Genomic DNA, 14,977 nt, shown 5'->3' on the forward strand with positions numbered 1-14,977 from the left:
AGTTTTAACTATAGCTAAGGGTAAACATGTTAACCTTCAACTAAAAATACAACTATAAATTTTACACTTTTCAAAATTGTTAGGGCTACTGAAATAAAATGAGATAAGCTAAATCTTTCATTACATTTATACATATTTCCATGATTACTTTTAAGAGTTTCATCATCAAACCACTCTTTGCCCCAAAGAGAAGCAATCATGACCTACTATTATCTAGGAAACAACTTAATTCAGGGTTCTACTGTCCAGCAGATTTGGAGGATTCAGGTTAGGATCCAAAACTAACTAAGGAAATCTGTAACCACCCCACAAAACCTCTAAACCCAAGCATTCCTAATACCACAGGTCTTCAGACAGCCTCCTACGTCAAAAATAAAACTCAATCTTTAGGGAGTTCCTAATTGGAAACTGGCCTGGATTCAGAATGGTTACACTAATTTCAAACAGCTCACTCCCCTTACCCTCCCTAAGCAGTACTTCATCCACTGTAAAATAGTCCCTTCTAAAATACACCATAATGCTAAGAGATAAAACAAGACTAGTATTTAGAGACCTCTCAAGACAGATAATTAAATTTAAAATTGCTAGTAAAGACTAGAAATGGCACGAGAATTAAGAGAGTAAGAGCTCTGTATGGGCAGAAAATTAAGGAAAGTTTGTACAAGAAATGGGACTTAAGCAGAACTTAAAGGATGAATAAAACTGGGATAGGCAGGGAGATAAGAAAAGGTAGATGGAATGCATGAGCACAGTCTTGGCTATAAGTGTAAGCATAATACACATAGAAGACAGGAAATTTATTTGATTAATGCAGTTAAGATGGTTAAGAAATGGAGTGGTGACAATAACGTAAGGCTTTGAAACTGACACAGAGAAGAATGGAATCAATGTAGCAGACACTTTTTTTGGTTTGTGAGGTTAGAAATATCACAATAACGTGAGGCTCAAATAAACAATCTAACACTATACCTAAAAGAACTAGAAAAAGAAGAACAAACATAATAACGTGAGGCTTCAAGTTATTATTTGCATGAAGTCAAATCTCTACAGATTGAGAACAATCTCAAATTCCAAAAGCTCACAGGAGAATATCACCAGAGCTTCTATCACACAACTGAAGTTAAGAATAGGAGTACGAAAAAGTCTAAGTGAAAGAGACAGACATAGGTCAGTCAAAATTAGAACGAATAAGTAGGAAGTGTTAGTCACTAACACACTGAGGAGTCATGTAGTACAAAACATTCAACAATTTTTTTAAATGCTAACCTCCAAAGTGACGAGAAGTTCACCAGATGGCTTCTTATTTATTAGCTTTTTTTTATACAGTTCTTTATATTGCTTCATTTTTTGCCTATGTTCTCTAATATGCTTCCATGACCACATCCGTAAGCGGGGAGAAACATTTACTTCAAGAATACCATAGATAGCATAAGCCCACCTAGGTAAAAAGACAAAAACAAAAACTCTACACTTAACACCCTCAAACCAACAGTATGAAATATAATTGGTATTGCTTCTACTCTAACAATGTAGATTACTAGAATACAGACTATGAAAATGGTATATCATCTGAGTACTTGCTTTTTCCCAACCCTATTTGTATTAACAACATATTATTCTCACCTGTTTCCTAAATGAAAATAAGCAAAATCACTGAATTTTGTTACAATAAATATAGCTCTACAGAAGAACTATTAAAGTATTAATTGGCTAATAGCACTTAAGTCATCTGAAAAGTAATTAAAACAGTGAGCTGAAAGGGTAATTGCAACTTCTAGAACTAGGCAAGAGCTTAATAACTGAAATAATTTTAAATTCAGACTTCTGAATTTTAAAAAGGGGTTGTACTTTACAGACTTTCATAACCTTTTCAGGTTTAATAATATAGGTTTAATATGTCTGATATGGAAGTTTGAAAATTAAAAAAAAAGACATTGCTAGACAACGAACTGGGATATAGTTTTCTAATAATTTCAAATATACAGTAAATGAACGATATTCTAGCATCTCCAGTTGTAAATTCTGTTATAAAGAATCCTTTATGTCAACTTTATTAACATAATAAGCAAACATAGCTACATACATTTCTAGCCACAAATGAAAGTACAGTTAATATCAGCCCTTAAAGAAAGTATCTTAAAAAATTATTCTTAAAGTCAACAAATTCACTTTTACACTATATTTTTTAAATCTTAAAAACAAAAAAATTTAAATGAAGCAATTCTACTTCTGGGTATTTATCTGAAGAAAATGAAAACACTAACTTGAAAAGATACATGTACCCCCATGTTCACTGCAGCAAGTCAGACAAGATATGGAAACAACCTAAGTGTCCATCAATGGATGAATCGTAAACAAAATGTGGAATATATTTATGATGGAGTATTATTCAGCCACAAAAAGGAATGAAATCTCACCATTTGCAACAACACAGATGGATCTTGGGGGCTTTATGCTAAGTGAAATAATAAGTCAGACAGAGAAAGACAAATGCTGTATGATCCCACTTATATATGGAATCAAAAAAACAAAATAAAAACCGTGCTCAGAGACACACAGAACAGACTGGTGGTTGCTAGAGGCAGGGGGTGGGGCATGGGTGAAATGGGTGAAGGGAGTCAAAAGGTACAAATTTCCACTTATAAAATAGGTAAGTCAGGGGGATGTAATGTACAGCATGGTGACTATAGTTAATACTGTATCGCATATTTGAAAGTTGCTATGAGAATACATCTCAAAAGTTCTCACCACAAGAAAAAAGATTTTGTAAACATATTTGATGATGGATGTTAACTAGACCTACTGTGGTGATCATTTCACAATATATACAAATATTGAATCATGTTGTATATCTGAAACTAAGAGCGTTATATGTCAACCATACCTCAACTTTTAAAACAATTTAAGTCATTTTACCATTCTCTGGCATGGTGTTGCAGAGGTACATCAGGTTTGAATTTCCTATATGGCAGATTTTGTGTCATCATATCAACTGATTCAAGAAGCTCCATAACACTGAAATACTGAGAAATAAAAAAATTAAAGTTCTTAAATGTTTCAATTTCATGTTCAATTGTTGAAGATGAAAGTTAAATTATTGACTTCTCAAAGAAAATGTTACCACGTAACATTAGGAATTTTTGAAAAATATTTAAAATCTTAGTTCTGCTTTTATCAAACTATATCTCACAATTTAAAATATGTTTTAAAAAAATCACCTGCGGTTTATTAAATTCAATTGCTATGTCATGTAACTCAACATCCAGATTTATCTTGGGGGCAGAAAAGTCAAAATCCGATCTGCGATTCATCTGAAGTTTAGCAACAGCAGATATGGGGCGAAATACTGGAAAATAATACAAATTTTTAAAAATTAAATTGAGTTATATTTTAAGAGTCTCAAAGTACTAAAGAGATCAAGTTTAAAATACTGATTTTCATTTCTTATATGCCCTTCCTACAGTTCCCAGATTTCCACACTGCTATGATTTGGTCAGATGAACTGTCACTTAATTAGTGGAGAAGATTCTTTTATCTTTTTCCTACCTTTAATTCATATGGTCTTCTCTAAGTACAATAGAGGCTAACTGAACTCCCTCTCAAAACACCAATATAAGCCTTAAAAGGAAGAACACCCTCTAAATGGCAAAACAGTCCAATAAAATAGTTTTAATAAAAGTTCACAGTTTTAAGGAATGACTGCACATCAGAAAAGCTAAAGGGAAAAAAAGGATCATATTTAATCACTAACAAAAGTGGTTATAATTTCTGATCAGTTTCTCTGTATCCATCTGTTCCTCCTTTTTTAACTTGTAAAAGAGGAGAGAAAAGATGAGTGAGGGTTTACCCAGTATAACCTTCTTGGGGCAACCCATAAGGCAAACCTCTCTCAATCCTCTGTATTTAGTCCTCAAAAGAACAGGAATAATGCAGAGGGAGACCAGTAATACCAGAATCTAGATAGAGATCAACTATTAATTTATAAGCTAATATGTATACAAAGATAATATATTCCTCTTGTTTTAATCATTCCCAATGCATAACACCTAATTTTTTACACATTAAGCATTCAAAAATACTTTTAATTTGAATGGAACAAGCAGATATTCATCAACAGGAAATGGGTTAAATTCATTATGGTACATGATACAACAGAAGAGTATACGGTTAAAAATGAGAAAAATTTGTATGTATATAAATGGAAGGATATATTAAGAGAAAGTTTAAAAAGTATATATATTGGGGCCAGCCCCAGTGGCCTAGTGGTTAAGTTTGGTGCACTCCACTCTGGTGGCTCAGGTTCAGTTTCCAGGTGCGGACCTATACCATTGTCTGTCGGTGGCCATGCTGTGGTGGGGGCTCACACACAAAATGAGGACGACTGGTAGCAGATGTTAGCTCAGGATGAATCTTCCTCAGCAAAAAAAAAAAAGTGTATGTATAAAGCAATAATATCAGTATTTGAAAAATAAAATTCTCTCTCTCCCCCAGCTTTAAGTCTGCTGTTACACACAAGACTACATCACCCACTATACCTTCTCCAGGTGCAATCAACTATCCCACCCTGTGCTACACCCTCTCCCACCTCTCTGAGATTTTAGCTCCTGGCAGTGCTAATTTCTTAGTGATTTCAACACACAAATGATCTTTCCAAAACCATGGCCTCTCAGTTCCTTGAACTCCTCCACCCTTACCTCATCCATAAAACCTTATCACACCAATATCCTAGACCTGCCTATAATCTCAGTCTCAAGCATCCAATGCTCCTACTAGCACCACCACCTACCTCTCTAGTATTCCAATACCAAACCTTCAAGTCCTGTGGAACCTACCATTCATTGACCCTCTACCAATCCTGTCCTTCACCTCTGCTTCATGCCCTCAGTTCCCTCCCCACTCTGTTGAAATTCCATGATCAGTTATTTTCATCATTCCCTTGCATTTTACCCTCAACTCCTTTGCCCTTCTAACTTTGTCAGTGTACTTACTAGGTAAAACCCTAAACTGGATAAAGTCACTCTCCATTTCCACACCTGTACCTGAGCAGCTGAATGTGGTTGGGGAAAAAAATATATACAATCACACTGATTGGTCTCACTTTAATGTCCTAAATCTCAAGTAGGTCCTCAACGTTGCTGAGGAAACACACACATTCCTTCAGTCCAGAGACAGGCCAAATCCATATCATAGCCTGTTTTTGCACAGCCAGTGACCTAGGAATGATTTTTATACTTTTAAAGAGCTGTTTAAAAGAAACAAAGAAGAAGATATGACAGAGACTGTATATGGCCTACAAAATGTAAAATATTTAATTTACTACTTGGCTCTTAACAAAAAAATCCTGGCCAATTCCTATTCTAGACAGGTGGTTCTCAAACTTCAGTATTCATCACAATCACCAGAAAAGCCTATTAAAACATAGATTGTTGAGCTTCACTCTCAGAGGTTCTGATTCAGTAGCTCTGGGATGGGCCCTAGAATGTATATTTCTCCCAGGTTTCCAAGGACACTGATGCTGCTAGTCTGAACTAGCACTCTGAGAATGCTGTTCTAGTCTATTCAATCTCTCATTCTCCTATTTCACAGCCACTCTGCCCTCCACAAACCTCCAATATCTCAGAAATCAAAAAAAAAAGTAGAAGAGCTCAGATGAGAAATTCTATAAACTCCTATCACCATATCTATTTGTCCATTCAATATCAGGACTTCTCTTATAACTGAAATCTATCTTACAATTGAACTGACCATGCTCCTATCTGTGGCAAAGCACTTCACCTGAATACTAGATCCTATCCCCTTGCACCCATATCACTCTAGGAATTACCCCTTCCCTCTCTTACTTCATTTATTCTTCATTTCTATGGATCATTCCCATCTTAACCTAAAAAAAACTGTTCTCCCATTAAATCAAAAAAAAAATTTTTTTTTAAACTTTCATTCCTTCTTCCTCCTCCAGCAGGTATGTCAGTTACCAATTTATTACCTGTAAGTTCCAAATTCACCCTTCATTGCCTGCTCTAAAAACTACATTTGGACCCTTTAAAACTTTTTTCTTTCCCAGTTAACATAATGTTAATCTTTATCAGTAGAGGACACTGGAGAGACACCATAGGAGGAAGGAGTTATGCTTCCTGGTTCTAATGTGCTCATTCAACAGACTCCTGCAGTGCTATGACTTCTGCAACACCCAGCTCCTACAGAGTGGCTCCTACAGAAGGTGGCTTCTCCAGTGCCTGGCTCCTGCAGCATGACAGATTTCTTCAGCTAGCAACGTCCAGCAGCCAGCAAATTCTCCCAGCACCTGCTAAGGCAGCTTTGTAGTGGAGTGCCTCCCATGAGACAAATCTTCATGAGGCTCCCTAAAGGGTAGATTTCCAGAAAGTTCCTGAGGGCAAATTTGCAGCAAATTTTGCTGGCATAATACCACAGAGACTTTCCTGCCAATCAGTGAGCCACGGCCATGTCTTTTCCAATAGCATCTAGATCTCAGTGCTGAAGGAGGCAGACCACCTTCTTTGGGCATTCCATCTTAATCTAGGGTAGGAGCTGTTCCTTCCATCTACTATTCCTATATTCTCTAGAGGTCTCCCAACTTTTTATTACCCAATTCCTTGTTACTCCAATTCCCTGTTATAGTTAACAACACTTTATATTAAACTTTCCCTGCTCAAATTATGTACGGTTTCTGTCTCCTCATCAGACCCTGACTGATACACGAGGAAATGATAGTGGGGCAAAGAAAAATAAGTCAACCTAAAGAGATACATTTGAGAATAAACAACACACATGACAGACAATCTCATCTGTTCTTAATGTTTCCTGTAAGAAGAGAATCAAGAAATGAAACCAATTCAAAACCATGAAAATGGTATTTTAAGAGTGAGCACAAGAAGAGCCACTTTAGGAAACTGATAAAGAATAGTCATGAAGGTAGAAGAACACAAACAAGTATCACTGGTTAATGACATCAGAAAGCCAAAACCAAGAGCTAAGTCATCTATCACCAATCAATATCTATTAAGTGCCTTTAGGGTGGAAGAAACAACACTCCTTTTCTCTACATATTTTAGTAACTCAATTCTGATTATAAAAGTACTACATGTTCTTTTCAGAAAATGTGGAACAAGAAAAAAAGTATAAAGAAGAAAATTTTTATATACACATTTTTTAAATAGTAAGATCAACTAGCTTTATTAAACTTTATTTGCCATGTCAAAATGTCTTAAACACATATCATAATTGTTACTGAATAATCCTGAGAGATTTCTCTCAATTTATTAACATCCTCCCTTATTGGAGATTTTTCTTTCCCATAGTTTTGAAATATAGCCAAAAGCTCCTCAACAATGAACGATATAGAAAAAATAAGTGTTTCGCTTTTGCATCTATAAATATATTTAACTATATGAGAAAATTAACATGAAATATCACAGTGACATCAACAACTTACACTTAAAATTTATACTGATTACTTTAATTGCACTTTTAATTTTATGAAATGTACTTGCCAAAATCATAACCTTCTGGAACAATATTTTCATGGACAATACCACTCTTCAAGCTGCCCTGTTAAAAGAAAAATTGCTTTTATTTATATTCATGCCAATATACCTTTAACCTAAAAAATCCCATTATATGCAAAGGAAAAATGTTTAAAAGCAATTTAAAAAAATAAACTTAACAGGACTTAGCTATGGAAAATATTAAAGTGGTTAGACAATATCTCATTAAACTACTATTATAAAAGAATGCTCCAAGAACTATTAAGACATGCCTGTGTTCACATGTGTTTGTGTCTGGGCACATGCACACAATTCAACATCCATTTATAACAAAAACTCTGAACAAAGTGAATATAGAAGAAATATTTCTGAACATAAAAAGGCAATATATGACAAATACACAGCTAACATACTCAACAGTGAAAAGCTGAAAGCTTTTCCTTTAAGATCAGGAACAATACAAGGATACCGACTCTTGCCACTTTTATTTAACATAGTATTGGAAGCCTTAGCCAAAGCAATTAGGCAAGAAAAAGAATTAAGAGGCATCCAAACTGGAAAGGAAGAAATAAAACTGTCAATATTTGCAGATGACATGATATTATATACATAGAAATCCCTAAAGACGCCACCAAAAAACTTAGAACTAATAAATGAATTCAGTAAAGTTTCAGGATACAAAATCAATATAAAAAAAATCTGTTGTGTTTCTATAAACTAATAACAAACTATCAGAAACAGAAATTAGGAAAACAATTCCATTTACAACTGCATCAAAAAGAATAAAATAGCCAGGAATAAATTTAACCAAGGAGATGAAAACCTGTACACTGAAAACTATAAGACAGTGATGATAGAAACTGAAGAAAACACAAATAAATGAAAGAAACAATCCAAAAATTTGTATATAACCACAAAAGATCCTGAATAGCTAAAGCGATCCTGAGAAAGAAGCAAAGCTGGAGGCATCATGCTGCTTGATTTCAAACTGTAGTAATTATACAGCAGGGTACTGGCATAAAAACAGACACACAGATCAACAGAAAAGAAGAGAGAGTCCAGAAATAAATCCATGCATATATGGTCCATTGATTTACAACAACGGAGCCAAGAATATACAATGGAGGAAGAACAACCTCTTCAATAAATGGTGTTGAGAAAACTGGACAGCAACATGCAAAAGAAGGAAAATGGACCACTATCTTACACCATAAACAAAAATTAACTCAAAATGGATTGAAGATTTGAATCTAAGACCTGAAGTCATAAGACTCCTAGAAGAAAATTTAGGGGGTAATAAGCTCCTCGACATCAGTCCTGGTGATGATTTTTTTGGATCTGACACTAAAAGCAAAGGCAACTAAAGCAAAAATAAACAGGTAGGACATCAATCTAAAAACACTTCTGCACATCAACAAAATGGAAATGTAACCTACTGAATGGAAGAAAATATTTGCAAATCATATATCTGATAACAGGTTAATATCCATAATATATAAAGAACTCATCCAACTCAACAGCCAAAAAAACAATCCAATTAAAAAATGGGCAGAGGATCTAAATAGACATTTTTCCAAAGGAGACATACAGATGGACAACAAATACATGAAAAGATGCTCAACATCACTAATCATCCACAAATTAAACCACAAAGAGATATCACCTCACGTCTATTAGAACAGCTAGTATCAGAAAGACAAGAAATAAGAAGTGTTGGCAAGGATGTGGAGAAAAGGGAATCCTCAAACACTGTTGATGGGAATAGAAACTGGTATAGCCACTCTAAAAAAACAGTATGGAGATTCCGCAAAAAATTAAAAGCAGACTACCATATGATCCAGCAATTCCACTTCCAGGTATTTATCCAAAGAAAATAAAAACAGTAACTTGAGAAAATACATTCACCCCCATGTTCACTGCAGCATTATTTACAATAGACAAGATATGGAAATAACCTAAATGTCCATCAATGGATGACAGATAAAGAAAATATGGTGTATATATATACAATGAGATATTAATCAGTCATAAAGAGCAAGGAAATCTTCCCATTTGTGACAACATGGATGGACCCTGAGAGCATTATGCTAAATGATATAAGTCAGACAAAGAAAGACAAATACTATATGATCTCACTTATATGTAGAATCTTAAAAAAAAAAAAGAACCAAGCTCAGAGATACAGAGAACAGACTGGTGGTTGCCAGACGCAGGGGATGGGGATGGGCAAACGGGTGAAAGGAGTCAAAAGGTACAAACTTCCAGTTATAAAGTAAGTACGTCATGGGGATGTAATGTATAGTATGGAAACTACAGTTAACAATACTGTACTGCATATTTGAAAGTTGCTGAGAGAGTAAATCTTAAAAAGTTCTTATCACAAGAAACAAGAAAAAACAGTTCAGTAACTATCATGATGGATGTTAAATAAAATACACTTATTGTGGTGATCATTTCATAATATATACAAATATTGAATCATGTTGTACACCTGAAACTAACATAATATTGCTTGTCAATTAAACAAACAAACAAAAAGATATACGTGTATGAGTTTACATGTTTGTGTACAGGCACACATATATTCACCTATTTTTGTAAATTCTGCTAATGGATTTTGCCTAGAAAAAGAAGACCACTGACTACAGTATGTTAGATAAATGACAATGAATAAAACCTTATGCAAGATCTGATACCAACAAATATGTACACATATATATACATAAAAAAAATTTACTTACCAATGATTCCTCATAATCATTAAGATAAAACATCTGAGACTCCACATTCCAATAGGCAAAAAGGTTATCCAATCGGATTAACTGAAAATAAATCAAATTATTATATGTCTTGTTTTCTTTGAAGGATCTTTAACATTTGCTATCTTAAGAAGTCTCAAATAAAACAGAATTAAGTAAACACAATTCACATAAATCCTTATGTATACATTACCATTTGCCTTTCTAAAAGTCTCTTGTCAAGTCCATGGGTTGACAAAATATATTTGTTTATTTTACCTTACGAAATAGTTTCTCAGTTTCATCATGTAAATCTGGAACCCAGTATTGATCAGTGGTCTGAAAAGAAAAAAAAAAATTAAAAAGGCAGGAAAAATGTCATTTACATATGACATGGCACTGATTAATCATATCTATCATACCCTAGACCAATTTCCCATGAAAATGTCCCTGAAAATATAACATTCAGTCAAAGAATATTAACTGACCACAAGGAAGTCTCTGCTTTCAAGGAGCTCACTGCCGGTTCAAAAAGCAAACAAGTAAATGAGCAATTAAAAACAGGTAAGTGCCACAACAGAGGTTACATACATAGTACTCTGGGAGAACATGGTAGGAGCCTAAACTCAGTGGTGTGCTGGAGAACATGATGTCTAACTTAATATATGATGGTAATTTCTATTCCGAAATTACTGATTCTAAGGTCAATAGGGAATATGATTCAGAGAAGGAAGATATCCAAATATATGATATGTTCAGGAAACTGAAGTAGCCCAATATGGCCAGAGAATATAATACAAGACAAAGAAAAGAGGTGAAACCAGATATGTTACCCAGGGTCAGGTTAAAAAGGGATTACAAACTATTTTAAGACAAAACTATGGACTTTATTCTAAAAGCAAGGAAAAGCCACTGAGGGCAATAAAGTGATCAGATGCTTATTTTACAAAGAAGGTTTTCGTTTTTTGTAGAGAACTGAATGGAGAACAGTGGTTCTCAAACTTTAGCATGCATTAGGATCATCTGAAGGGCACTTAAAAGCATAGATGGCTGGACCCCAACCTGAGTTTCTAATTCAATAGGTCTGGGCTAGGGGACAAGTTTCCAAGGACCTCCAAAGGTGACGGTTAAAACCAGGGCTGTCACAGTTACCAAGACCTTCACATTGCCAAATCCAATGGCTAATTCTCCATCCTTACTTTTCAACCTACCAGCAGCACTTAACAGTTTGCCCCACCCAACTTTACTGAAGTCATTAAATAACTTCATTGGCTTTCCTTCTTTCTTTTTTTTTTTTTGCTTGCAGTGGATCAATGTTTTAAAAAGAAATCATACACAAAAATCCAATGGATATAACAAAAAAGCATGTACTGAAATACTAGACAGCATGAATTGAATCTCACGTAGCAACACAGATAAATGTCAAAATCATTATGAAGAGAGAAAGAGAACTTATAGAAGAATCATGCAAAATATTTATGTTAACTTTTAAAAATCTACCAAATATTATACATTTTAATGATACATGATATAAAAGTTTAAAAACTTAGATGTTTATCTCTGGGGTGGGAAAAGAGAACAAAATGGATTTAAACTTACTTTATAACAGTACATTCTTTGAAAGTACTTAAAACTTAAACCAAATGACAAATTGAACAACTGTCCATTCTGGATGCAAGCAAATGTTTCATAATCCTCTATGTGTTCTTATACTTTTAAAATTCTTCAATTTGAAAAATTATACAGGAAGAAAGCATGCCACAATAAAGGTGGTGAGGAAACGGGTGATTTATTTATTTATGCTATTCATGACCTATCAAGTTTCTGAAATGAACAGTTATTACTTTTATTTTGTCTTTACTCATTTAAAACTCAGAAATGGATTTTTTAAGCAAAAAAAAGTATCAAATATAACAATCAGCAAAATAGTGTCTCATATTTTAAACTAAATTTGATAACCATTTTTTGAAAGGTGAAACTTTCAAAACTACCTATCCTCAATTCGAATCCAGTCTACACACTTTTTATACCAATTCTACATAAACATATATTTCTGATGCTGGCATACTGAATAGGAATTAGTAGTTTGATTAACTTTACTGCACAATTAAATATTTAAACTTTTAAACAAAGTACCTGCATGCTGAGATTTTGAAGGGAAATACCAAATGACAGTGGTTTGTCCCGATTTGTGATCTAAAGAGGAAAGAGTAAATTTTACTCAGATTTTTAGTAGTTGGACAAAATTCACTTTACAGAAAAAGTTCACTTTCTGGGAAGTACACTATTCCAAACATTCAAAAACATTTTACTACTTTCTGGAACTTTTATTCCTATATTTTTCCTAATATTAATTATAAAGTAGTAAGTATCAATGTATTAGTGTTATACAATAATAATACATCTGCATAATGTTTTTCAGTTTACAAAAACAAGACTTTAAAAACTGACTGACCCTCACAACAGTGCTATGAGAAGCCAATAATTATGTGTTTTAGAGAGAACACATGATCTATCTGAGACCAAACAACTTAGTTAAGTCTGGTTCTACTGATTCCTCGACCAGTGCTCTTTCCAGGAGGTAAATATAGTCTAATTCAAAGGATTTCAAAAATACATAACTGCTAAATGCATAAATCCTACCTATCAAAGGTGATTATAATATAAGAAAGGCACTTTCCCTCATTATCTGACGTTTGAACATTTTACGAAAGTGTAATCAAGGCACTAAGGACTCAAATTACAGCTATAATTATAGAAAAGAGAGATTGTCCTCTTCAGCTCCGTATCCCTCCACTTCCCAACATCTAACAGGTTGGCCACTACAGAGCAGATGTCAATAAACAGTAAAATATATATAAATATAAAAACTAGTGTCACCTATTAAAATACTTACATCATCTTCATAACGAACATGGATGCTGGAAATTTTCACTTGAAGATTTTTTATGATCTGAGTAATTAATTTTTCTGTAAAAGTGTCCTGTTTCTCCACCCGTTCTTTTTCTACAATTGCAAATATTTCTTTTTTAACTTGAATGAAAAATATACTCTATAAATATCCACATATCGAGGTAACATAAACATTACCTTGTTAAAGAAAAAAATCTGTATTTATAAACAGAACACTAAAAGCTTGTTTTCCAAAAGTCTTCCATACCAAAAGACTTTCAAAGGCAACTCAATGAATAGTTTTCAAAAGCTAGTTTCTTGTTCAATGAAATCAAAACCAATTATGTAGCATTTATTAGCATTAAATTTTATAACTTTCTCTGTTAACTACCTGAGTACACAAAAATATGGAAAACAATGAAGATTATTAGGTAAGAATTATAATAGGCTTAAATTAGAAAAGCCAGAAACAGCAGCAAAGAAGGAATCTCCCTTAAAATTAGTGATACCATCATAAGTGGTCTATGGTAATGATGTATAAAATAGTTGAATATGCTCCTCCCCCTGATGAATACAAAATAGAAGCTATAAGACCCTTTCCCTCTATCCTTTCAAGCAAAGATGAAGTTCATCATTTGTTTCATTTTCTAAAAACAATACTGACTATCTCCAGTTTCAATACTTCCCAGGGAAACAGAAAAAATAAAGAATTGAGCTTCCTCATTTCTTTTTTAATAGGCCTTTGATAACTACTAGTTACTACTACTTTTTCCCCCAACTTGAAAATGCCAGTGAAAGCTATCTCTTGTCCTATTTCTAGTCCTGTTCCACCTGTATATATATATTATCTATCTTCTCCTCTAATGACTTACTACTCCTCCCTAACTCAGCTGGCCCAGAAGGCCTTAGATAAAGAAAAGTTGATGAAGATATCATATGAGCATCAAATGCAAGTGATATCAAATGCAACAGACAGAAGCGAATATATGTGAATATAAAAGAACTTTGGAATTAATAAGCAGATAGCAGAATATAAATTCAGAATATAAGCTCTTTGAAGACAGGGCTTTTTATTTTAATCTTTGAATCCCACCACTACCTAACAAAATCCTTTACTCTATAAATATATTCAGTCATTCAATTAAATGCTAAATCTTTCTTTCCCTATTGACTAGTTTCCTGCTGACTTCCTTATCCAGCTCGGATTCCATAATATATTATTTCATCAACCCTTTAAACTCTTTTGCTCTTTTTTCTCATGTTCCTCTGTCAATAAAACTCTAACCCTGAATAAAACCAACTATCTACTTTTTATATAAACATGCCTATGCCTTGCCAGGTGAGTACTAGAGGAGAACATCACAACAGTACAGATTGGAATTACTGTAAATTAGTCATCACCAACTTCAACTAACCAACAACCTTATTACACTTCTCCAGTCAACTTGTTCACAGTCTCCAGAATAACTATTTCAAAATTCTTTTTGATTCTCCTCAAAAGTCCAACAACTCTTCCACTGCTCTCTTTACTCTTAGCAGATCACCTTGCCTCCAACTTTGGAAGAAACAGAAGCTCCTTGTCTGAAATCATAAATCAATAAAAATAGCTATTTCTAAGGTGACCAATGACCTCTACATGTCATAAATAAAATGACTGTTTCATAATCCTCAATTTACCTGATATCTCAGCAGGATCTGATACATTCTTTGCTTCCCAAAACATTGTTTTCCCATGGAATCACAATCCCCAAATGTCCTCCTACTTATCTAACCATTTCTTCTTGATCGTTTTCTGTTTTCCTCCTCTGTACAATCATTAAATGTTGGGTTTCCTTAGGGCTCAGA

The 14,977-nt window shown here is 33.9% G+C and overlaps 1 protein-coding gene across 7 annotated transcripts in view; it reads right to left on the reverse strand.

Moving 5' to 3' along the window:
• Nucleotides 1–14,977, reverse strand: part of VPS13A (vacuolar protein sorting 13 homolog A) — a 231,748-nt gene that overhangs the window by 187,413 nt on the left and 29,358 nt on the right. For all 7 annotated transcript variants that reach the window (XR_011497472.1, XR_006525972.2, XM_014832544.3 and 4 more), the window contains 8 exons: nucleotides 13,137–13,246; nucleotides 12,377–12,436; nucleotides 10,520–10,579; nucleotides 10,244–10,324; nucleotides 7,509–7,566; nucleotides 3,219–3,346; nucleotides 2,917–3,023; nucleotides 1,267–1,438 (listed from right to left, as the gene is read on the reverse strand). Coding sequence is in view for 5 of the 7 variants with exons in the window: in XM_014832544.3 (XP_014688030.2) it covers nucleotides 1,267–1,438; nucleotides 2,917–3,023; nucleotides 3,219–3,346; nucleotides 7,509–7,566; nucleotides 10,244–10,324; nucleotides 10,520–10,579; nucleotides 12,377–12,436; nucleotides 13,137–13,246 (776 nt within the window). In the remaining 2 variants the exon portion in view is untranslated. The remainder of the gene's footprint in view (nucleotides 1–1,266; nucleotides 1,439–2,916; nucleotides 3,024–3,218; nucleotides 3,347–7,508; nucleotides 7,567–10,243; nucleotides 10,325–10,519; nucleotides 10,580–12,376; nucleotides 12,437–13,136; nucleotides 13,247–14,977) is intronic.

The sequence above is a fragment of the Equus asinus genome, chromosome 23 (genome assembly GCF_041296235.1).
Source record: "Equus asinus isolate D_3611 breed Donkey chromosome 23, EquAss-T2T_v2, whole genome shotgun sequence".
NCBI lineage: Eukaryota > Metazoa > Chordata > Mammalia > Perissodactyla > Equidae > Equus > Equus asinus.